Source organism: Diadema antillarum, unplaced genomic scaffold (genome assembly GCF_040938485.1).
Source record: "Diadema antillarum isolate AM-2024a unplaced genomic scaffold, OU_Dant_1.0 scf00000068, whole genome shotgun sequence".
NCBI classification, from domain to species: domain Eukaryota; kingdom Metazoa; phylum Echinodermata; class Echinoidea; order Diadematoida; family Diadematidae; genus Diadema; species Diadema antillarum.
This window is the reverse complement of record NW_027270957.1, coordinates 517,467-542,259: the sequence shown is the minus strand read 5'-3', so window position 1 is coordinate 542,259 and position 24,793 is coordinate 517,467. Positions and strand designations below refer to the sequence as shown.

The window sequence follows — 24,793 nt, the reverse complement described above, 5'->3', positions numbered from 1 at the left end:
GTAGTATTGTTATAAGTTTTTGATACATACAGAGTAGCCTTCTCTTTCGCAGGTTAGAATTCAATGTAAACTTGTCGTGACACTCTGTTAATCAGTTAAAACACATTAGAGAAATAAGCCAGTTAGGGGTTACTTCATGAGCACATTGGCACAAATGACCTTTCTTTTTTTCTTCTTCTTCTTCTTGTTCTTCTTTTTTTTTCACAGCTCATTAGGAGCACTACACTCATTTTCAGAGCAGCACAATGCATAAGCTTATGTCACAATTTATGGGATTTATCAGTCCTGTTCAAACAAAGAATGAAGTTGTATAGACCAGATGATCAGTCCAGAATGATCTGTCCTTAAAAATCTGGGAAAGCATCCATTTCATTATTTTGCATTGAATGTATTAAAAAATCTTTATTGAAATTGCCATATACCACATTCACTGTCAGGTGAATGTTGCTCGCAAGCAGCATTTATTGTTACATCACAGATGGTTAGCCCAGGGAATTTTAAAAATCAACATGCCTGTTGGTACAAATGATTTTTTTTTCTGCTCATGCCCAAAGTGGATCTCCGAATGGGCTTTTTGTCATTTGTGATGTCACACAAGCCTGCAACCATTATCAGGAGGATGTCTAGGCAAAAGAGGTAGTGTTTTATATTTAAGTAATGAATGATTATAAAACAATTCTAATGTGAATTCTATCCTCATCCATTTTTTAATGATTTTAATATTAAAATTGACTATTGCAGCACTTGTCATGGAATACATGAACAGAGGAATTAAAACAACAAATAATGTTTGAAAGTATAATACTTACTGAGACATTCAGGGCTGTGAATCATTAGAATCATCTTATACCAATTCTACACTTTACTACACAGCATTGCACTACACTATGCTGCAATGCACTACACTGTACTACACTACTAACACTACACTATACTACACAATACCACTACTCTACACTGCACTTTCCATATTGTAGTGTACTAAGAGGGATATATGGTCGTTTAATACAAAATTCCATAACATTTAAACATACACACAATCATACAGCATAATTTATGTTGATTTCAAGGTGATGGTTAAATCTCCAACATTATCGGTCTGATTTTTTAGGGGAGAAAATTTGTAATGTTTTTAAGGATTCATTTCTGCAGACCAGCAATGTACAATCACAACAGCACACATAATCAATGGAATGGAGAATATCACCTTATTTGATTCTAATCTGATGAATATCTATGTTAGTACATGGAACATGTTAAATGACTAGTGATTTTTTTCTTTTTTTTTTCCTTTTTTCCTTTTTTATTGCCTTCTTGGTTCTGGTGACATGTTCAGTTTTAGACATTTGCATTTTTGTTGCTCTTATATATATAATGATAATGAGAAGGCATACATTTCTGAAAGCACAGAAACTGTACTGACATATAATACTGTGCTTTCCTTTTGACAAACTACAGTTTGTATGATGTAGTAGCACATTAGATTAGAATCTTTGAATTCTTTGAGAAGGCTGAAAGTCTGTTATAGGTGTTTTGAAAGAGCTTATTGCATTTCCTTAACCAGGGTGCAATGTTAGTGGGTGCAGTTCTGTTTTATTGTTTGGATTTGTTGTTGTTGTTGGGTTTTTTTTAAATGAATAATGATGAGGTATATTTTAACAATTGAAATCACAAGTGACTAACAAACAAAAACAAACAGATCTAAAGGTAAAAGACAACAAAGAAAGATGATAGATAGATGACACTACATCCAACAGCAGAGACTACCTCGAGTATTTGCTGATTATTTCTAGCACATTCCCTGTTTTTTGAGCTTCTTGACCGTTTTGGCGCAAAGCCAGCGCAGTTTCTTGGTCGGCTGGGCTTTGCAGTCCGACTGGCAGGTAAAAGCTGGCTCGACTCTCTCTGTGAAGAACCATGCGTCCTCCCTGCGGGTGAAACACTCCTGGTAAGACTCATTCTGGTCCCACTCGCACCCGACGCCATCCTCCGCTAGCCCTGCCGTGCAGACGGAGTAGTTGGTCTCGCAGTCCTCCCCTCCATACTTTGCGGACGGGATTGGGTTGAAAAAGCAGCCCTCCGGGCTCCAGTAACCAGACTCAAGACCCGCCTCAGCCTCCGGGCTCCAAATATGCTTTGTAGTACCGGCTGAGCTAATCTGCAGCATATGAGAATATAAATGTATGTATGCTTAAAGGACAAGTTCACCTTTATATACATGTGAATTGAGTGAATGCAGCAATGTTAGTAGAACACATCAGTGAAAGTTTGGAGAAAATCGGATAATCCGTTAAAAAGTTATGAATTTTTAAAGTATCTGCGTAGTCACTGCTAGATGAGAAGACTACTACAGTGTATGGTGTCATATGCGTACAACCATATAAAGAAAATAAAGAGAGAATTTCACGAAACTTTACTTTTTGAATAAAGTGCACATTTCTTCAACTTGTTACTGACATATGTTAAGGGTGATATTATTCCCCATGCCCTCTGAAAGAGAGAAGTCAAGTGTTCTTTTGTTATGCGAGAAAAGTGAAAATATGTTGAATTTTCTTTATTCTTTCTTTATATCATTGTACTCATGTGACATCACAAGCTATAGTAGTCTTCTCATCCAGACTTGAGTGAGCAGAAACTTCAAAAATTCATCACTTTGGAACGGATTGTCCGATTTTCATCAAACTCTCAATGATGTGCTCTACTAATATTGCTGCATTCACTCAACCCACATGTCTATGAAGGTGAACTTGTCCTTTAACCCATTGAGGATGAACTAATTTTGCTATAACACACATTTCCGATAAATACCTGCTCTAGTATCCTCGGGCCTAGTCTTCAATGGCTCAGCGAGGGTCAGAAAATGATAAAATGAAATATAGAGAAGAAAGGACAGACTGCTGTCACAAAACATTACTCAGTGAGTGACGGGGAATCAATCCCGGGTCTTTTGGGTCTGGAGGCAGATGCAGTTCTGCCTGAGCCAAATCACCACCCTTTGACTGGAGTTGAATGTCACCAATGAGCAAACACTTCGATGCACAGTTTCAGCAATTCTGTTCTGGCAGGCATGTGCTGGCCATGGTATTTGAATTAGTGTAATACAGTTCGTTATTCCGAAGGTTCGTTATTCTGAAGATTCGTTATTCCGAAGGTTCTTTACTCCGAAGGTTTGTTATTCCAAAGCTTCGTTATTCCGAAGATTCGTTGATATGAAAATTTTATAAGGTTTGTTATTCCAAAGGTTTATTAATCCAAAAATGAAATAAGGTTCGTTATTCTGAAGGTTCATTAATCCAAAATGGAAACAAAGCTTGTTATTCTGAAAAGGTTCGTTAGGGACCCTATTTCAATGAACCTACGGAATAATGAACTCTATATATTTTATTTTCGGATTAACGAACCTGTGGAATAATGAACCCTATTTCATTTTTCGGATAAACGAGCCTTCGGATTAGCAAACCCTATTTCATTTTCGGATTAGCGAACCTTCGGAATAAAGAACCTTCAGAATAACACCACATATGTTCGGGTTAACAACCCTTTTTCATTTTCAGATTAGTGAACCTCAAGGTATAGGGAATTTGTGTGTTTCAGATTAAACAAACCTTCGAAATACCGAACCTTCGAAATAACGAATCTTTGGAATAACAAACAGCACCCTTTGAATTCACCCCTGTGGGCAGAGAATGAAGATCGATTCAATCGACCGTACAGCCTTCTCTTCCCATGTTTACGGGGTCTTTAAAGGTCCTGTTTGCCTTTGGGAACAGCTATTTTAAAAATGTTCAAGATATCACATTTGATGGATATATGTAGGTCTGTTATATCACAAAACATCCTACCTTATAAAATTTTTGCAACACATCCTAAAATAAAAGGAGATATCAGTATTTTTCTCATTAAGCCATAACTGTAGACAGTCTAGTCTGGCAACATTTTTATTATAACTATTGCTCACATTTTGTGCATTTAACAATACTTAACATTGATTATGCAGATTCAATGTTTTACAGTGGTTGTTTCTATCCCAAACTCAGATTTTGGAACTATTTCAAAGCACTAATGCTGGGCTTTTGTTTCATGCAAATGGTAGATTATGCCTTTAAGCCATCCAACAGGGTGTTCAGATGCACAAAAAAAAAAAAACCAAAAAAAAAATTATACTAGAATGGTATAGCTATACCAAAACAGTATTGCTAAACGATACATTTTTACGTCTGAACGCTACCAAAACGATGTATAATGAAACGATTTATAACGAAACAAGGGTCAGAACATCGTTTCGACCTAGAACTAGATAACAAATCAGCATTCCATCATCTGCGTCTGAACATATATGGCGACCAAAGAACGGTATAACTGGGCAGGGCTTAAAAGGATGGTACAGTATTGGTGGAGATGAAAATTGGGCTTTAACTTTTTTGGAAGATAGCAAGAAAACACTAATGAAATAGTACAGAGCATACCATTTTGCAAAGAATTCAAAATTTATTTGATAAAAATCAGGTCTGGAATAGCTGAAACATCCAAAAACAAAGTAAAACAAAATGATCATAATTAAATGTGGGTCCCACACTTTATCAGGAAAGCTCTGTTTTGGATACCTTGGTCATTTCAAAACCAGTTTTCATCAGATAAACAATGAATCCCTCTTGGAATTACATGCTCTTTCATATTTCATAAGAGGTTTCTCACTATCTCACCAAAATATGATAAAAACCTGAAGTTAGGTCTCAACCAAAAATATACGATCCCTATAATGGAAGCGCGCATGAAATGGTGACCCCATAGCTGTCACTCATGACCATAACAGCATGCGCAGTGGGTAACTCATCTATACAACGTTTTCCAGAATTGTCGAGATTAGTGTCTGAACTATCTGTCAGCTATACGATGATTCTTTATATGTCATTTCTTCATCAAGTTTTGATATAAATTGGCTTGCATCTTAACAGGGGATAAATGTTAGGACAGAATAACAGATTGGTCAGGGTGCGTTTATCAATTCTCTTCCAGCATAGAGTTAAGGTTTCCAAACAACTTCCAGGAAGATTTTGACAGTTTATAAATTGCAAAGCCCTTTTGATGATGGGTTAGAAACGCATTTCTGAAATGCCAAAAAAGTGCAATCACAAACACCTCTCTATGGAGTTAATGAATGCAAAGTCATTATACCCCCGCCAAACAAAGTTTGAAGGGGGTATATAGGAATCAGCGGACGGTCGGGCGGTCGGGCGGTCGGGCGGTCGGGCGGTCGGTCCGTTGCAAATCTTGCGTCGCGAACTACTTCCTCAGTTTTCAACCGATTCCCATAAAACTTGGCACAGATGTGTGCCTTGGGTTGTAGACGTGCAAGACGTATTTTTGAACAGTACCCAAAAGTACGTTGCCATGGTAACGGCATATTATGGGCAAAAATGGTTACAAATCTTGCGTCGCGAACTCCTCCCACAGTTTTTAATCAATTTTTATGAAATTAGGTACAGATGTTCATCTGAATATGTTAATGTACAAGACACATATTTCCGCAGTGGCAAAAAGTGCGTTGCCATGGTAACGGCATGTTATTGGTAAAATATAGGGCAAAATGCTTCATGGCAAAACTGCTTCATCAGTGTTCTTCCAATTCTCATGGAATTCATATTGAATGTTTGTCTTAGGATATAGGTCAGCATGACACATTTCTTGACAGTGACAAAAAGTATGTTGCCATGGTAACAGCTCACATATTATGAGCCAAAATGATGGAAAATTTTGTGTTGCAAACTACTTCCTCAGTTTTTGCCCAATTTCCATGAAACTTGGTACAGATGTGTGCCTTTGGTTGTAGATGTGCAAGACGCATTTTTTGACAGTACCCGAAAGTACGTTGCCATGGTAACGGCATATTAATGGCAGAAGATCAAGGAAAGATCTTGCGGATTTAACTACTTCCTCAGTTTTTTGACCAAAGCTTATGAAATGTGGCACACACCTTGATCTTGGTGGGAAGATGTGTAAGACATATTTTTCGGACGTGTCAGAAGCTGCGTTGCCATGGTAACGGCATATAAATGGCAGAAGATCAAGGAAAGATCTTGCGGATTGAACTACTTCCTCTGTATTCGACTGAAGCTCATGAAATGTGGCACACACATTGGTCTTGGTGGGAAGATGTGCAAGACATATTTTTTGGACGTGTCGGAAGCTGCATTGCCATGGTAACGGCATATTAATGGCGGAAGATCAAGGAAAGATCTTGTGGATTGAACTACTTCCTCAGTTTTTGACAAAAGCTTATGAAATGTGGCACACACAATAGTCTTGGTGGGAAGATGTGCAAGACATATTTTTCGGACGTGTCGGAAGCTGCGTTGCCATGGTAACGGCATTTAAATGGCAGAAGATCAAGGAAAGATCATTCCTTGGGTAAGACTGTCGTCATGGGGCGGGGGTATCAATCACCTTCAGTGATATTTTTTTGAAATGTGTTTGTAGCCCGGACCTGGCCATGGTAACCACTACTAATTACGCATCTCTGTTGCTCGGCTCAACTGCGTAGTGACAAGGTCTTCCTCTTGACTCGTGATAGAGATGATGAATACGACAACTTGAGAAACATGCTCTGAAATCCTTTTCAAATGTGTTTTGATAGGGGGTATTAGAACATGTTTCAGTCATGGGGAAGATGATAAATGCAGCCTCAGTAATAACCCCACTCTTACCCGACAGGACTCGCACTGCCTACTGTAGCCACCTTTCACACCAGCCTTCTGCTCACTGGTCAGATCGGACCACTTAATGGCCAGACCATCACATTGTGTCACGGTTAGCATACCATCACGAACTTTCCCTGTAGGAGAGACAGAGAGAGGGGGGAAAATGACACATCAAGAACGAGATAGTAGTATGTTTAGAAAAAAGACAGATTCAGAAACATATTATGGATAAATAATGGCACAGACAAAAATAAATGAGGGGCAAAATATACAAATGGAGACAAAAATAAAAAAAAGGAATTATTACAGAAAAGAAGAGCAAGAGATTGGAATACGTCTAAAAGAGAGATAGACAGATACCAACTTGAAAAGTTGGTTACATTTCATTATTCCTAGGATTCATTATTCTGATGGTTCATTTATCCAAAATCAAAATAAGATTCGTAATCATAAATGTTTGTTATTGTACGTGCACCATCATTTCATTTTCGAATTGATGAACCCTGTTTTATATTTAGATTAAAGAATTTTAATAACAAGCCTTATTTTGTCATATTTAGTTAGCAAACCTTTGGAATAAAGAACTTTTTTTTTTTTGATGAGTAAACCTCTAATTACACCAAAATAAGATATCTTATTTCATTTTTGGAATTACAAACCTTCGAAATAACATTTTTTGTGGAATGAGATCACAAGTACTATTTTTTTCTTTCTTTACTTTTTTGATTGATGAAAACAATTAGGTAAGGGACTTTGTGTGTTTTTGAATAATGAACGTCATTTCCTTTTCAGATAAACAAACGTTCAGAATAGGCCTAATAAACAGCACCCAAAGAGCATAGCAAATGCATTTCACAGTTTGAACATTTTCAGTAAACACAGCAACATGGTCACTTATTTTCTGTCCATTTGTTTTACTTCTGTACCACAGTTAGGAAGTTTATTTCTATCAAGTGGAATATCAAGGATAAAGTCAATGTCCTGGATAGTGACACAACATTTGCTCCTGCAACAATTACTATACTGCTATTTTCTCCAGTGACATAGGGTTAGGTATAGGGTTGTGAAAGAGTGTTAGGTTTACTCAAATGATGTAAAGTTAGGATTAGGATGAGGATGAGGAATAGGATTAAGATTGTGGGTAGAATGTATGTTTGGCTCAGTATGCAGATATTTCATTGGAGCAATTGTCACAGGAGCAAATGTCATGGAACCATTCTTGATACCAGTGAAAATGAACTGACCAGCAATGAGGTATTCAGTGTCTTCCTGTGGTGTTGCAATGGCACATGTCCAGCGAGGGGTGTAAAACTGAATCTCCGTTCCCTTCTCTGCCCACGAAGCACCCTTTAGGGGGCGGATGACCTTGGCATGAAAGCGGATGCTGGTGCTTTCGTAGTGGGTAACTTTTTGGAAGTCGTCGTCAACGAATGACATTTCCGTGACTACCAACTTGAAAGCTGCAAAGGGTAATAAGGTAATGACAGTGAATATCCACAGAAAAGAAAGAAATTTCTCAAGAACTGGACAGCTGTTTCTAAAAAGATGTTATACTACAATGGCCATTAGGCCAGTTTAAAGGGACTGTACAGTACTGGTTGAGGTGGGGATTCATGTTTTGAACATTCCTAAGTGAGATAATGAAAAGCCTCTTATGAAATATGAAAGAGCATCTAATTTTAAGAAGGATTCAACGTTTATTTGATGAAAATTGGTTTTCAAATGGCTGAAATATCCAAAAAAGGGCTAATAATAAAAGGCGACATGCCACAACTTTATTAGGATCTCTTTGTTTCACCTTGTTTTTGGATATCTCAGCCATTTCAAAACCGATTTTCATTGAATAAACTTTTGATACCCCTTAGATCTGCATGCTCTTTGACATCTCATAGAGTGGTTTCTGAATATCTCACAAAACGTCAAAAGCTAAATCCTCACCTCGACCAGAACTGTACGCACCCTTTAAATTTCTGATGCAAGACATATTTACAGCATCATCTAGATGGGGTGAGGAAAGAAGCAACATTATGCCTAAGCAGCTATTTCAATTTGTGCAATCTGTGGAGGAAAAAATCACAAAAGATAATGTCAGAGACTTAATCAGCAGATTTTGCTATGAACATGAATTACATTGACCTGTTTAGTATAACATGAAAGCAAATTATCTGTTACAGTGCTGCAGGAGGGAGCAATGTAGAGAGCACTGTTTATCTGTGTTATCAAAAATTGATAAGCAATTCTATTAAAGGGTGTGTACAGTTCTGGTTGCGGTGAGAATTTAGCTTCTAACGTTTTGCAAGATATTCAGAAACCATGCACCCTGTGAAATGTCAAAGAGCATGCAATTCTAAGGTGTATCAAAAGTTTATATGATGAAAATCGGTTTTGAAATGGCTGAGATATCCAAAAACAATGTGAAACAAAGAGATCCCAATAAAAGGCGTGGCCTGTCGCCTTTTATTATTATCACTTTTTTTTATATCTCAGCCATTTGAAAACCAATTTTCATCAAATAAACATTGAATCCTTCTTAAAATTATGTGCTCTTTCATATTTCACAAGAGGTTTCTCATTATCTCACGTAGGAATGTTCAAAACATGAATCCCCACCTCAAACAGTACTGTACAGTCCCTTTAAATCTAAAAAAAAAAATATCAGTAGCTGCAGTTACACAAGATGTTATGCAGTTTCATATCAATTGCATTAGCAGTTGACATAGCAGTACTTAGAGCACTCACGGTCATTTCTTTTTTCTTTTCTTTTTTGCTGGCTACTGCCAAAGTATAATAAATACATATTTTAAAAAAATAGTATTAGAAATAAGTCGAAGCATTTATAGGACTTTGTTAGTCACATTACAGCCTTCTTGTTATTTTGGTGTACGTACCAGTGTCTGTGTCACAAAAGTGTTGTTGCGGGTGCTTGACTGGGCATGATGGCGTACATACGATGTCCCCAGATGCATCTACAGTCACACTCACAAGGGCAAGAGCCAGAGCAGTGAAACAGGGGAGGAGGAGGCGGAGGTTGAACCATGATGGATGCATGATGCCTTTCTAGAGTGTTGCTGATGTGAAATATCTCCAAAGAGCAAAGGGACGTCCAGGAGTTTTGGGGGGAGGTCAGTGATATGGGGGCACTAACAGAGCTACCTTCTTTTCGACAATGTCATTTGGTGGTCCTTCTGAAATTATTGAGATAATGTCTTGTCTACCAGCTTTTATTGAAAATATACTGTCATTACTGTTACTGACCTCCCTCCCCCTTCCCCAGAAAAAAATATCATATCATATTCAAATTTCTCTACATTTTTCCTATCTGCTGTCAATTATTACAGTTTATTTATGATATGCTATCCACTTACATCCATTTTCTCTCTTTTCTTGTTTTAATCTCAGACATCCTAATGAATGGCTGAATTTTCCAAGGGGGGAGGGGTGTCAACCCCACCTGCACAGTGTTTATGTTTCCAGGTGGTGATTGTAATTAGCCATGATCCCACTTGTGTTTCTCATCAAGTCACACTCCAGCCTACTGAAAAGACAGGTTCAAGAGATTTCATATTTCATGATGTTTCTCTCCAAGGAATATATTTTCATGTCATTTATTGCTGTTTAACGACAGCATCGTTGACTTGCCATATCTGATTTCAGTAAACTGAGAGCCTCTTATTGCCTCGTTCTTTGATTCTTTTTCTTTCATGTTTGCATCATCTACTGGATGGGTTTATAAGCCATTTGAAATATCAAATCAAGGGGGCATATGTCGTTAATCCCCTTTTAATTAGACTGCGTGAACCTGGCTGCAGTCGGTTTTAGGTAGTCAACTGAAACTGTGATGGCGTCTGAGAGATTTGACGCTTCTTAGATGTAACTTGATCGGGCAGATTGTGAATCAATTAGAGATAAATGCACCTTCCATTTGTGAAGGTGTGGGTGGAGGCGTGGGTGCGTCTCTAATGAAAATATTTTTCATTTAGTTCATCCAAGTAAATTGTAGAAACAATGAGATCTGTACAGGAAAAGAGACTGTCAAATTTTGCTCAATTGTGAAAATCTGTCTGCAGTTCGACAATCGGAAATGAAATTTTTATTCATATTTCATTTGGGAGTCCTATTTTCATGATTGCTCATTGTAGTTGTTGTTCTTTTTGTAGAACATAATCACTATTTTTCTTAGCTGGCATTTTAAGAAATATGAAAAGGGTTCTCAGAACTTTGTTTATGGTAACTTGCCAAGTATGAAACTTTAAAGCGAGCATGCACGTTTTATACATAACGGTATCACCATTTGTGACCGTGCATCACAAAACGAACAAAAAGTCGCACACACTGGTTTTGCGCGAGGACTGAAAATAAGTGAAATGGGTCAACCTAGCCGATCTTGACTTTTTAATATTTTCTGAAAGAGCAAATCTTCTTCTACACTATGCTAAAATTTGGGATCAGAATGCGGGCAGGAAAGTGTGTTTTTTAGCAGTTTATCTTGAACATTTTTGGTAGAATAGTGTGATTAGGTGTGTCTTTAGAGTCCCCTTTTCATTTCTGAAAAACCTTGTACACACTCTTCACTTTCAACTCTAATCACTTTTGAATGGATAATGCTACTGCTTTAAAAGTTGGCATTGATTATGGACAGAATGTGTTAATGAGGCATGCTTAGTTTCAGTTTAATCTGATAATCCCTTCATTGTTGTCACTTTGGTCGATTACGTCCTGTTTTTTGTCCCATTCACCACACAGCCAGCGTGGTTAGGTAAAGATTAAGCGCTTGAATAGACACTGTACTTCAGAGCCTCTTTTCTCAGTTCACACTTTTCTTTCCAATATTTAACTTAGGAGAGTCCATTTGATTTGAGTTATACATCATTTTAAAGCTTAAAGTCTGCTCTTTCAGAATATGGTCTTAACTAAAAACTCATGTCTGGCGACTTTCTGTTTGTTTTGTGGTGCAGGGTCACATTTCTTCTGAATGTCAGGGTTATGCAACAAAAATTAGTTCAATAACGTAATCCATGTTCGCTGACAGTCTTGTATAATTTCAGTGTGTTTGTGCCTATTACTAAAGGACAGCATGACAGCATTTTTGCTGATGTCAGGAATGTGAAGGTTTGAAGGTTCTTCAACACTTCATTGCATTTCCAAGTACTTTCACACTGCATATTTTTTCTTCTTATACCAAATTCTCCATGATATTTTTGACATGGTTGGATAATACCCCCTCCACTGAGATGTGGTACATGATGCACAAATTGTTTAAAGGTTTGGTTTTTTTTTTTTCATCATGTTGGACAAGCGCGCGATTCTTGAGACCACTATCATAATTATCTTCTTCACCCTGCTCTTCGCACTTAGATAACAGGTGTAGGCGGTTGATTTGTTGTTGAATCATGATGCAATTAATGCCAGCTGCATGACAATGATGGATGACCATACTGCCCAACATCATCAGTCTGTGGTCAGTTACAAGTAATTGACTCCTTTGCCAAGTTTCAAATGTCCCTTGGCACGGGTGTTTGACCCTAAATGACTCGCCGTCGAGCATAAATCTCATTGCTGATATCGACTTTCAGTTTAATTACTTACAGTATATCTCCTAATCTTTCCTATATCCTCCAATATCATATTACACCACTCTTTGAATGACACTTGATATCCAGTTGAAGTAACGCAGGTGCAACATACTTGGAATATTCTTTACTGTCATACCTGATCTCTTATAATGGTAGCATCCCTCCTGATAGATATGTGCCTATAAAGATCATTGTCATGTTTATGACCACTTTCCACAACGTGACCCGTTGAGGCCAAGTCACAAGTATACTCGGGCAGGTGTCTATGGGAAATGCTTGTTGTAGCAAAATCAGTCTGTCCTTAACTGCCAACATTGATTTGACAACTCCTAAATTTCAAATTATACACAGTATAGTGTGTCTCACATCATTGTTGAATGCTTGCAAAAGAAGTAGCTCAAAATGTGTGTAACAAATGTAAAGACCAGAAACTGAAGGGGGAAAAAAAATCAGTAAATAGACTAATCATGGACAAAATGGAAGTGTAGAACTATGACAGTGTACACATTATAAGATGTGGACCTCAAAGTGCAGAGTAAAAATGTTTGGAAATGTAGCAAGTGTATATTTCTTGGCACCATAGTATTACTGATATTAATACCCTAGAACTGTGGGGAGATGGCAAAGGCTGAATGCATACATAATCAAGGATAGTTTGTAGGCAGGCCTAGTATTCGTTTGTTCATTTGATCGATGCGATTTGTGTTGGTTTTTGTGTTTGGTTGTTTTTTGTTTTGTATGTGTACTTAAAATTACTCTGGAAAGGATTTAATAATACAAAGTCAGTCATTACCTACATGTAGCACCTGCTTTTGTTATGTGTTTATGATGTCAAAGTGATAGACAGGCAATAACAAGTGATGATTAGCCATTTTTCTGTATAGGAAAAGTTAAATTACCATATTCATCTTAAAGACATCACATTTAACCTTTCTGTTTTGTTCATAGGCATATTCATTCTGAATTGCTTATTTCGATGCAGCAGGCATGAATTATTGATATGCATTTGTGGTATGGTTGATAATCTTATATTCGATGGAAAGTGAATACAATAGTTATATCACAGTAACAGGTAAATGTTGTACTCTGCACAAATTGGGAAGACTATATAGTTTGTACTGTGTTTGAAATACTTTTCTGTTTAATGGAGTCTATTAAATTTCCTGATGTCAGTGATGCCATACATAAAGAGAAAAAAAAAAAATTCACGGAGTTGAAGAACTTTTTCAGATTTTGAGGCATTGCAAAATTTCAGAACCCTTTACCTTTCCACGTAACAGAGGGCTCTTAATTTTGTGGATACAGATGAAGGTTAAAAGACAAGTTCACCTTCATAAACATAAGGATTGAGAGAATGTAGCAATATTAGTAGAACACATCATTGAAAGTTTGAGGAAAATCAGACAATCCGTTCAAAAGTTATGAATTTTTGAAGTTTTTGTGCAGTACCCGCTGGATGAGAAGACTTCTGCAGTGTATGAATAACTTAGATGTCACATGCGTACAACAATATAAGGAAAATATAAAGAGAATTTCACAAAATTCCATCTTTTGAAAAAAGTACACATTCCCCTGACTCGTTACCGACAAATGTTATGGGTAATATTATTCCCCCTGCCTTTAGAAAGAGGCAAGTCAAGTGCACTTTTATTATGCCAAAAAAGTGAAAATATGTTGAATTTTCTTTTACATTTTCTTTATACTGTTGTACGCATATGACTCACAAGCTGTAGTAGTCTCCTCATCCAGCGGTTCCAACACAAAAATTTGAAAAATTCATAACTTTTGCATCGATTGTGCAATTTTCCTCAAACTTTCACTGATGTGTTCTACTAATATTGTTGCATTTTCTCAATCCTTATGTTTATGAAGGTGAACTTGTCCTTTAAGGTTCTGTTTGTTTAGGTGCATTGTGTAGATTCCTTTTATATAAGTGTCAGCCTTGATAGTGGATATATGGAATCATAGAATAGTGTAAACATGGGTTACACTGAAGTGGTTATTTTGGATGTTATGTGTGTGTTTGGTCCATCTGCGCATGTTCACACTTACAATACTCCATACACCATATATTTCGCGAGTCTAAATTTTCGCGAATACAGAATTCCTGACGACTTCGCGAGTGGCTAAATTCGCGATCGTGGAGTCCTATACTGAACAGAGAAAAATTCAAATGTACACGCGTACGTTGCATTCACATCGGGATCAGTGTCAATATTTTTGCGTGTCTTTAATTTTGCGAATAGCACCTGACTCGCGAAGTTCACCAAAATAAAAACCTCGGAAAATATTCGGTGTATACAGTAGTCTTTCACTTTATATCCCTTTCTCTCACATTTGTATGCCACTTGTACTCAAAGTCATCCACTTCCTGTTCTCTCTCCTTTTATGATATTTCAGCATTTTTGTCTGTTCATGTGTTTGTTTGCGGTGAAATAGCTATGCAGTTTCAGTGCTATGTTTGAAAAGTTTTATAAAGCTTTAAAGCTATTTTTAATATTATTCCTCTTTTGCTTATAACTGAAAGACAATGCTCTGTCAGTTTAAGGCAATGAGTTCCAGTTAGACGTGCTTTCAAATAAACAGAAGAAAGACACACATTGTATGCTGTAAGTTCAAGCATTACTCATATATCAGTTTTATTTATATGCCCAGTTTTTGTACAGACTTCAGGAAATGCTTTTTTTTTTATCAGATGTTATTTGTGCAGGAATACAAAATTTTGAATTAAATATTGTCCTCATTTCGACAATCTCTGTTCACATTGCCATTGATAACATTCATTCCAAGCTTCATTTTGTCTTTACATTTTTTCCTATGTGGTTCATCTCTCAAAGAAGATGAAAGGTTATGTATAAATGAATAATAAATTCACAAGAAGAAGAATGGTAAGGATTCATCGATGTTCTCTCGACAAGATTACTGATATGTTAGTTTTGATATTAATCATCAGCGGAATTCACATTCATGAACAACAACAGAAGTTTCACATACATTGCATCAAAAGCCTACTAAATAAAGTCATATTCTTCCTTTAAAAGAATAAGTATTTCTTGACTAAATGTACTTTCACAGAGAGGCATAAGCATAAGAAAAATATCTGAAACAAATTTGCTGCATATACTTGTCATCTGCAGTGTGCTTCCATTCTGAAGCTTTTTTGAAGTAGCCTTGCCAAATATCATTGGGCTTGATACATGTCATCTAAAGAAGGAGTCATCTTACTGATTTAGTTCAAATTGTAATACTAAAAAAAATAGACAAGGTTTTATCAAATAATATGAGTTACGATGCTAGAGTCAGACCAAAGAAACTCTTAAGAAAATAACAGGAGTTGTTGTTGCTGCTGCCATCACCACTGCCATTTTTGCAGACATTTTTTTTTTTTTTTTGTGACTTACAGTGTAGCTCAAGATGCATTAAGCACATCACAAGGTAATGTTTATCTTCAAAAACATAGATATAAAAACGGAGTATCTTAAAGTCTTTATGCAGACAAGAGAATGATTGCAAGATAGGAACTGCAGTATGAGAGGGTATATCAAATGATGATGTGATAGTTATTCATGTACGGTAGTGGTTTCGTTTAAAAATCCCTTCAATTCTGTTTGTTTGTAAATATTGTTCAAAAAATTGGTAGCTGCATTCTCTGGCAGTAATTCTCAATATCATCCAAATAATGTATAGTTTGCCTATGCCAGTGAATGGGCAATTGTCAGGCGTGCAAAGGAACTGCTTCCCAACTTACCAGTTAGAAAGGAAATTGCGTCGGTTTCTGTTTGACTTGGTGAAGGAGTTGGGATTACTCTAAAATAAGGAGCTGAACTTTTGAATTTAAAGACTACCTAACCATTTGTGTATATCTTTTATTTTAAACTTTTCAGATATTTTTGTTTTCTGTCAAAAGCTCCCTGTCACAAAAGTTTTGTGAGTAAATGTTAAAAGCCATGAAAAGTAAATGAAGAGAGATTAGAGAGGAGAGAGATTCTCCACCACCTAGCAAGGGTCATTGCCCTCATCTTCCAGCTTGGTTGTCTCTCGTATGCACCGCAGCTTTAAGAGCAGGTGGGGCTGTGAGTTGCACTGTGAGCGGCAGGTGTAGCCTGAAGGAGACAGCGCCCCCTCTTGTCTGAACCAGGCATCCTCCCGTCCCTGAAAGCAGTTGAAGTAGTCGTCTCCGCCCTCCCACTGGCACTTGGCTGTCTGGGGGTGGGGGCGACACATGGAGTATCGGGTCTCGCAGTCCTCCCCGCCGAAGCGTTGCGACGGCGCTGGGTTGTAGAAGCAGGTCTGGGAGCTCCAGTAGCCCGACTCTAGACCCTGTTCAGCCAATATCCCTCCAATGTATTTGGTCCTGTCAGCACCTTGAATCTAAAAGCGGAGAATTTATATTATTTCAGATGAAGAAAAGTTGAATTTGAATAATTCTTAAAGGCAGAATGGCAATTGATATGTAAATGTCATTTTGAATTGAGAGAAGTTATTGATTAAATATTGTACACATAGTGCACCAGCATTAGCTGTCTGCATGTGGCTTTTTACAAGTGTCATGCAAATTGATGAAAAGTTCTCTTTTTGCATTTGCATATTTATGACTCATCAGTCAAGATGGAAATGAATATTTCTTCCATAAAAAGCACCACCATGGTACTCTAGCCTCATCCTGGTATCATCAAACTCATTACTGTATATGCATTTCATTAAACATAAAAGCATTTCTTCATTCTTTATTCCTACATTCCTTCCTCATCTACCATTCTCCACATTTTATCAACTGCACCTGTTTCATCCAAGGAAAAGGAAAAATATAAGAAAAAGTTGTAATTTGATAAGAATAAAACTCAATTCCCGTCCAGTGATTTAAGTGACACCTATCCCAGCGTACCTTGCAGTAATCACAGTGTTGCAGGTACCCTCCATTGAAGGCATTGTGCTGGTAGTCAGTCAAATTTGCAAGAACTATCTGCAGGCTGTCACAAGGTGTCAGAATAAGTCGACCATCTCTCATGATGCCTGAAGATAAGGTGAATTGAGCAAAGATAGGAGCATAAAAATTCCCTTAAAGTGCAATAATAATACCACTCCTTTCTTAAATTGACCATAAAGGTAAACATACTTGCCATGGGCTTGCAGAGCTATCAATTTTTCCTCTAAAATGTATACCTTGTAAGTATGCATAGGAAATGTGCTATGCAATGCAGGAATCATAACACAGTTCCAGCTGGGTAATAACGAAAATGCAAAATATTAGCCAAAAAGGTTTAATGGAAATACCACAGTCCACATAGTTTCAGAGCGTACCCAGTTGTGGTTAGTACATTTTTAATTTTTTTTCTTGTTATTGATTATTGGCATTCTACCTACCAACTATTGAACTGGAGAAGATGCTTATTGAAAGAATCATGTGCAAATGATAAAATGATTTTACACTTTTGATCTCCAAATGCTCCAAAATAATTAACCCATTGAGGACAGGCTGATTTTGCTACAACACGCATTTCCCATAGAAATTTGCCCAAGTATACTCGCGACTCGTCCTCAGTGGGTTAATTATCCTGGCATATCACATCAGCCAGACAAGTTTCATGGTAGACCCTTTTGATGTATTGCAGGGCAAATTTCAAATGGTGGAAAATGAATTTTGAGCCCTTCTGAGAACTGTATTATACCATTAACCCACCAAGTCCCAGATACCACATAATGTATGTGGTTTGCCATAATGTGACCCTGCATCACAAAACCAACAAAAAGTCGCCAGACATGAATTTTTAGTTAAGAGCAGATTCTGAAAGAGCAGACTCTAAGCTTTAAAATGATGTATCACTCAATTCAACTGGTCTCTCCTAACCTATCTAAATATTGGAAAGGACACACGCTGGAAAGTGTGAACTGAGAAATCAGGCTCTGAAGTACAGGGTGTTTTCAAGCACTTAATCTTTAGCAAGCCATGCCAGCTGTGGGATGAATGGAACAAAATACAGGACGTTGACCACCGGAGCAACAAAAATGAAGGGATTATCAAATTAAACTGAAATTGAGCAAAATTCCTGAACACATTCTGTAGATGATTAATGCCAACTTTCAAAGCAGTAGCATCATTCTTCCTAAAGTTGTTGGAGTTGAAAGTTAAGAGTACCGGTATGGACAAAGTTTTTAAGAAATGAGAAGAGGGTTCTATAAGAAACACCTAGGGCTTATCACACTATTCCACCAAAAAGTCTTCGAGAAAAACTGCTGAAAACACAAGTTTGTGTTCGATTTACGATGCCAAACTTAGATATAATAGAAATATTAGAAAAAGGCTTGCTCTTTCAGAAATATGAAAAACTCAAGATTGGTTCGGTTGACCCATTTCACCTTTTTTCAGTCCTCACACAAAATCGCTGGATGCAACTTTTTATGTTGTTTTTATGATGTTCGTTTTATGATGCACGGTCACATATTATCTTTGTTATCATGATTGCACTATTCATTGTTAATGTTCCTTCAAGTAGAATTGAAAGAAAAATACTTATTCATATCAACCACATGATATCCGTACACAAATTTTTTCGTTTACAAGTTACAAAGCTTCCAAATTGCCAGATTTTGAACTACATGTAAGCTTCGATTGGCAACACCATTCATAAAATAGAAGTTCTTGTTTCACTCTCCTACAGGCAGTTTTTTTTTTTTTTTTGCGGTAAATCCCCACCTGATTTCCACCATTCCATTATTCATATCATCAGTTGCCAAAAAGAAATATGAACTTTCAATGTGGGACCACAAAAACACAACGCTCTGCATCGTATTTAACTTAAAACCATTAATTCTTGTATAGATGAAACTTTCATTAATTTTTGTGAGGAGCCAAGATTCACAAAGCAAGAAATGTGAGCACAGTGCATGTTTTTATTGCATAAACTTTTAATATGCTAAAGATTTTTACCTCAAATGTTTCTACTTCAACAGTATACAAACCTGCTATGAGAAAATGTCTCCACAAGTCCAGGGTTGGGATGGCACAGTCATCATTTAGTGAACTGTAGAATGTGACCCATCCATTCAACGCAGTGTTCTTGTAGGGCACAGTAACTCGGGCCCGGTACCGCACCTGTGTGCTCACATTGGAGGGTACAACATCCTCGTTGGCGTCAAGGAAATCCACTGCTCGTATAGATCCCCTAAAGGCTGACAAAGAGCATAAAAACAATAGCAATATAACTGACTAATACAGACAGACAGACAGACACACATACACACAAAATATACCTCCCATGCCCCCCCCCCCCCCCCCCGCCCACCCACAAATGCACACACAGTATACCTGCACTTTCATTATTCCACTTGCTAGAGATGTTGTATGATGCTGATTCCAAACATTAATTTGTGGCTGACCAATCCACAATTTCGCTTTGGAATCAATCAAATTGTATGGCACTGTTGATAATATCTGCAGACAAATGCAAGTCAATGCATGAATGTACAATTATTATTGAAAAAAAGTTAAGTTCGCATTGTTAGCACAGTTCACTTTGATGAAGAAATGCATTTCTTTGAAGAACGACTTCACAAAATGTGTTTCTCTTTGTATTCTTGGTAAGACACAACGGGGCCAAAATGAAAGAGAGATGAAAAAGGTGTGGAAAGAATTGGAAACTAAAGGAAGGTAAAAAAAAGAAATTACACTGTGAAGTGTCGGTGGTGGCTGGTGATTAAGAGGGATATGATTGTATTTTTGTTTTTTAATGCCTTGGAGTAATTCGAAGCCTGAAAAATTGAAGAAAGCAGTCTTCCCAACTTACCCACGTTGGCACTGCATAACAGGTGTTGGGGGTGCTGGGTGGGGCAGACCTTGCAGTCATATGGTGTCAGAGCACGAGCATCCACTGCTGCTCGGCAACCAAGGAGGAACAGCATGCACAGGGGCAGGAGTGGCATCTTCGTTGTCATGGTGATCATGATGTGAGAGGGATGCAGGGTTGGGTGTGGTGATGCTAGGGGAAAGAAAGAGAGGGAAAAGAGTACCGAATGGCTGACTGCATACAAGAAATGTATCCTGACACATATTTTTGTCTTCAAGAAAAGAAAATACTTCTTTGAAATGGAAACTGTGATATGAAGTGAAAATGACGATTTTTCTGTGCACCTCTTTCAGTCTGGAAATAGATGTGTGTGCTCATGCACACGGGCATACACACAGATATTGATACAAGGATCTTTATCAATATAACATTGAAATATAATACACTACTGAAAAAGTGGATATTTTTGCGCAACTAATTTTTTGCTCTGGCCAGGTAAGATGAGTTTCGCTTGTTTTTGATTCCACAGAATCAAGACATCAACCGCTGGAAAGTACAGTTAATGTATGGCATGCAAAAATATTCACATGCTTTTATTTTGGAGTCAAAAGGGGCCTCAGCTTTCGATCCTGGCAGAATCTTCGTCAGAGGCAAAGTGAACAGGTCACTTTGCCTCTGACGAAGATTTTGCTAGAATCGAAAGCTCAGGCCCCTTTTGACTCCATTTTAATCCATTGGCTCACCTTTAGTGGATAAGCAGTTTTCAGCAGCTTTTTTTGCTATACTTTTATTTTTGCGCTAGTATGTGGTGGCGCAAAATGCGCAAAAATTTCAACACCGTGAAAATTTCAACTTCAGCACAAATATGAACGTGGTAATGCAGTCATGTGATTATAGAAAAAAGAAAATCTTTTGAGTTACATATTAATGAAAATTTTGCAGGTTCTTGTTACAATAGTTACTTCATCATCTGCTTCTGCATAGGTACTTGTAGGACCTATCACTCTTAACCCGTCGAAGACGAGTCCTGAGAATGCTTGGGCAGGTGTCTATGGGAAATGCCTGTTAGATAGTATAGGATTGGGAGGGACTATACCACCATTAAATGTTAAAGGGAAGGTCCTGTTTTGGTTGATGATGGCACGTCGGGATGAAATTTTTTGGCAAGATCATGAGAAACTACTTATGAAATATGAAAGAGCATTGAAATTTATGGGGAATTCAAAGTTTGTTTGACAAAAATTGGTCTAGAAATGGCTGAGAAATGCAAAAATACGTCGTCCGATAAAAGTGTGGGACCCACACTTTCCCCCGTGATACGACCTTACCTCCCTCTACCGTTTGAATTTGACTACATTGGGCTTGGGGCTTTTTCAACCGTTATCTTCCGCACACGCGAGCGATGTGTACCGCACGGCTTGGTCTGGGAGGTTGACCTTTTCACCTCCGTGAATTTGGGTGAGAGACGGCGCGGCGAGGGAATATTGCGTAATCATGGGGGTTCATGGCACATTTGCAGCCCTGTATGCACGTCGTGTGTGCGTGGAGTTCTGTGATCGCACTGCGCTATCAGCCGTCGCGTCGTTCCGTTTGTTTACTTGAGGGCACATAGTCTCTTTTCCTCGGTGTGATGCTGCGTATAGAGCTCTACGGATTCCGACTCGAGAGCAACTGAAACAGTTAGGTTTTGCAAGACGAGGTATACATACGTCTCCGACCCAGAAATCTCGCAAAAGAATATAGAATATTTCGAAATGAGGCGTAGGGGACAACGAAGGGATCGCGATTATTGAAACTGGACAAGATGCCTTCATCCCGTAGAAATGAACCGACGCGACACCTGGATCTACCGACCCCAGCTCGCGATGTCCTGAGTGAAAAAAGTGAGTATACAGGCATGAGTGTGGAAGTTAGTCAGTCCGACCCATCTTTATCCGTAACCGTAAGTGCATGATGTGAGAGCTTGAAGTTTATCTCGTGAAGAATATCCTGTGCCTGCTAGAAAAGATGTATGTAGGATGACCCACAAAAGACTTGATTACTTTATTTTTTCACCTTGATTTTCAAGGTTTTATACGTGTAAAAAGTTCAGAAAAATAGATTTCTGAATAATGAAATTCGCAAGGGGTAATCGGCCAAACGAGAATGAAGTAGGGTCCCTTAGTGCCGAGTGTTCGTTGATCTGAAAATGAAATGAATTTCCTTATTCTGAAGCGTCCATAGTATTCTCAAGATTATGTGTATCGATCCGAAAACGAAATAAGGCTCGTTATTCCTAAAAGGAGATTCGTTAGTCAAAAATGAAGGAATATTCGTTATTAATTCTAAAAGTGAATAATATGTGCCCAAAGAGAATGGGGTAAGGGGTGATCATAATTTCTGGCGAGTATAGTTTACATGAGATTTGGAAGGGGATGATCTACACTGTATACTACTATAGGTAGTATCAGAAACAGGGGAACACAATGGCGCGGCAGCATTACACCCTCGTCGTGTCATTTTCTTTTCCCTACCTTTGAGTAGCCCCTATTTATAATAACCGTTTCTACATCATATTACATAGCTCATCCTTATGATGTAATTAATCTGTCATATCATAATCATAAAAATGAAGTATACAATACCTGCAACATAACGACTAACGCTGGCCGTTTGGTGGAGGTTCAGTGGTCCGATGCATCATGATAATGTGCGTGTGTTTGCGTATCATTTTCATTCAATTTTCTCTGCGTAGTATCCTATATACTTTTTTATATGTATTTTGATTTGTATTTTGATTTGTATTTTGATTTGTTTGCTTTTGTTTTCAAAGCTCTTCAATCTACATGTATATGCCGTAGAAGACTGTAGGTTGTTCATTCACTGTGTCAGTTTTGTCCATGTATGTAGATCGTATATATTGTACATAGATCCATCATGATGAATTGCTGTTTGCTTTGATGTGCCCTTTTCTTTGAAGTGCTGAATAATTATGAAAGTTATAAAATAGATTTTGTAATTTGACAAGCTATAAGATGATTTGCAGGTTGCATAATTCCATTTCCATTTCATAATTTGTTATCACAGTCAGTGAGAACAGCTTGATGTCAGGTTCTAAAACTTTGTAGGATGCTATGTTCCCCGGATGAATCCCTTCTGAGAAAAAAAAAAATCTTCAGATGTATTTTTTTTTTCTCAAATGGGATTCATCCTGGGAACAATGCGTGTATAATTTTTCATAGATTGTCGGTTATGAATGCAGCCAATGTCTTTTCCTTTTACACTTGCAGTAGGCTATGGATACTCTACATCTCAAATGGCACTTTAGTGGTTTCTCGGGACCTCTGAAAATGAAATCAGGCCACCAAACTTCTAAACAGTTTATATTTTGACGGTTCCATCGGAGAACTGTGTCGAAAAAAAAATGTTTCCTTTCATTGGTAGGCCACGATACATTTCTTTTTTCGGGCCATCAAAATTCGAATTGAACGTTTTTGTAAGCGATCCGAACAGGACACCAAAAATAAATGAATAAATAAAACTCAAGTTTGTCTCGGAATTAACTTGTGAAAACTCAATTGATTCCATTAACAGGGAACGCGGGATATTGCGATGAATCATGGTAGTCAATGACATAGGTTGTATGACCCGACGTTACTCTTTCAATATACGTTTACGCGTGAAAAAAGAATGAATCTCTAATTCCACTGTATCAATTTTGTTTTATAGATCTCAGGAGCAAATCGAGAAAAGACAGGAATGCGCATTGGAAGCCAGTCAACAAAGGTAATGTTATTCTAATAAATATATCAACAAACGTGACCTGTTCTTTTTCGCATTGTGTGTGTGTGTGTGCATGTGTATTTGTGTTTTTGTTTTATTTTGTTTTGTGGGTTTTTTTTGTAGAATGTGAAAACACGTAAGGCCTATATCGGCCTATATGACGCTTATTTTTATTCCGCGAATTTCTTATTAGTCAGAATGGAAGGCATTGTGTGAATATCATTTTACTCTGGTACATAAACTACGGGATGTGCAATTGAATCGTATATTAGTTGAAGAAAATCTCTACTCATGGAACCATGGTAATGATAAAATTATATTTGAAAATGTTTCTGTTTTGTTCTTTATTACACAGGCAGATGTGTTCAACAAAATAACAAAACCAAAACCAAATGCACTAAAAAAATTGGAGAGGTTCGGACATGCCGATTTTCTATTCCCGGCCACGAAGTATCGCCAGAGACAAGTCGCTTTATCCATCTGTCTTTCTCCTGAGAAGTTTCTTCCTCCACCTCTCCGAAGTTCGGCTGAGCCCCTTCACAGCCTGAACGTTCCTGGCGAAAACCATGCCCAGCCGAAGGCCTGTCATTCCATCTGGCCCGCTGCTACCACTGCCCACCTGTCTAAAGAGTTGAACATTGGGGAACGACGTTGATGGCATCACAGCGAGTATCCACGGTGGTTGTTCAAACTGTGTGAACAGTTCCTTTGGTAATCTACTCTGCTGTGGAATCGGCAGTAGACTATATCATGGTGTACTATTAGGCCGTATTTTTTTTTTTTTAATACAGTGTACTGTACATTGTTCTAAGTTTTGCACACAACTATATCCCCACAAACACAAGAGCCACTATTAGGGTTCGCGCGTATGCCAAAAAGCGGGATACAAATCTCGAGATTTACATGACCATCGTAATCTCGAGATTTTTGCAAATGTGCACACAAAATCCCACTAATTTGCGCGATCAGCATCGCG

General features: G+C 37.8%; 2 protein-coding genes across 2 annotated transcripts; both read right to left on the bottom strand.

Annotated features, from left to right (window-relative positions):
* Window positions 1-1,789: 1,789 nt before the first annotated feature.
* On the bottom strand, window positions 1,790-9,871 carry LOC139716640 (metalloproteinase inhibitor 1-like). The gene is made up of 4 exons (XM_071628168.1): window positions 9,587-9,871; window positions 7,943-8,158; window positions 6,705-6,832; window positions 1,790-2,158 (listed from the first exon to the last, which is right to left on the bottom strand). The coding sequence occupies exons 1-4, from the start codon at window positions 9,744-9,746 to the stop codon at window positions 1,790-1,792; spliced, it is 873 nt and encodes a 290-aa protein (XP_071484269.1). The 5' UTR covers window positions 9,747-9,871.
* A 6,396-nt stretch (window positions 9,872-16,267) lies between these two features.
* Window positions 16,268-22,735, bottom strand: LOC139716639 (uncharacterized). Its single transcript, XM_071628167.1, has 5 exons — window positions 22,699-22,735; window positions 20,056-20,247; window positions 19,232-19,441; window positions 17,157-17,284; window positions 16,268-16,642 (listed from the first exon to the last, which is right to left on the bottom strand). The coding sequence occupies exons 1-5, from the start codon at window positions 22,733-22,735 to the stop codon at window positions 16,268-16,270; spliced, it is 942 nt and encodes a 313-aa protein (XP_071484268.1).
* Between the last annotated feature and the right edge of the window lie 2,058 nt (window positions 22,736-24,793).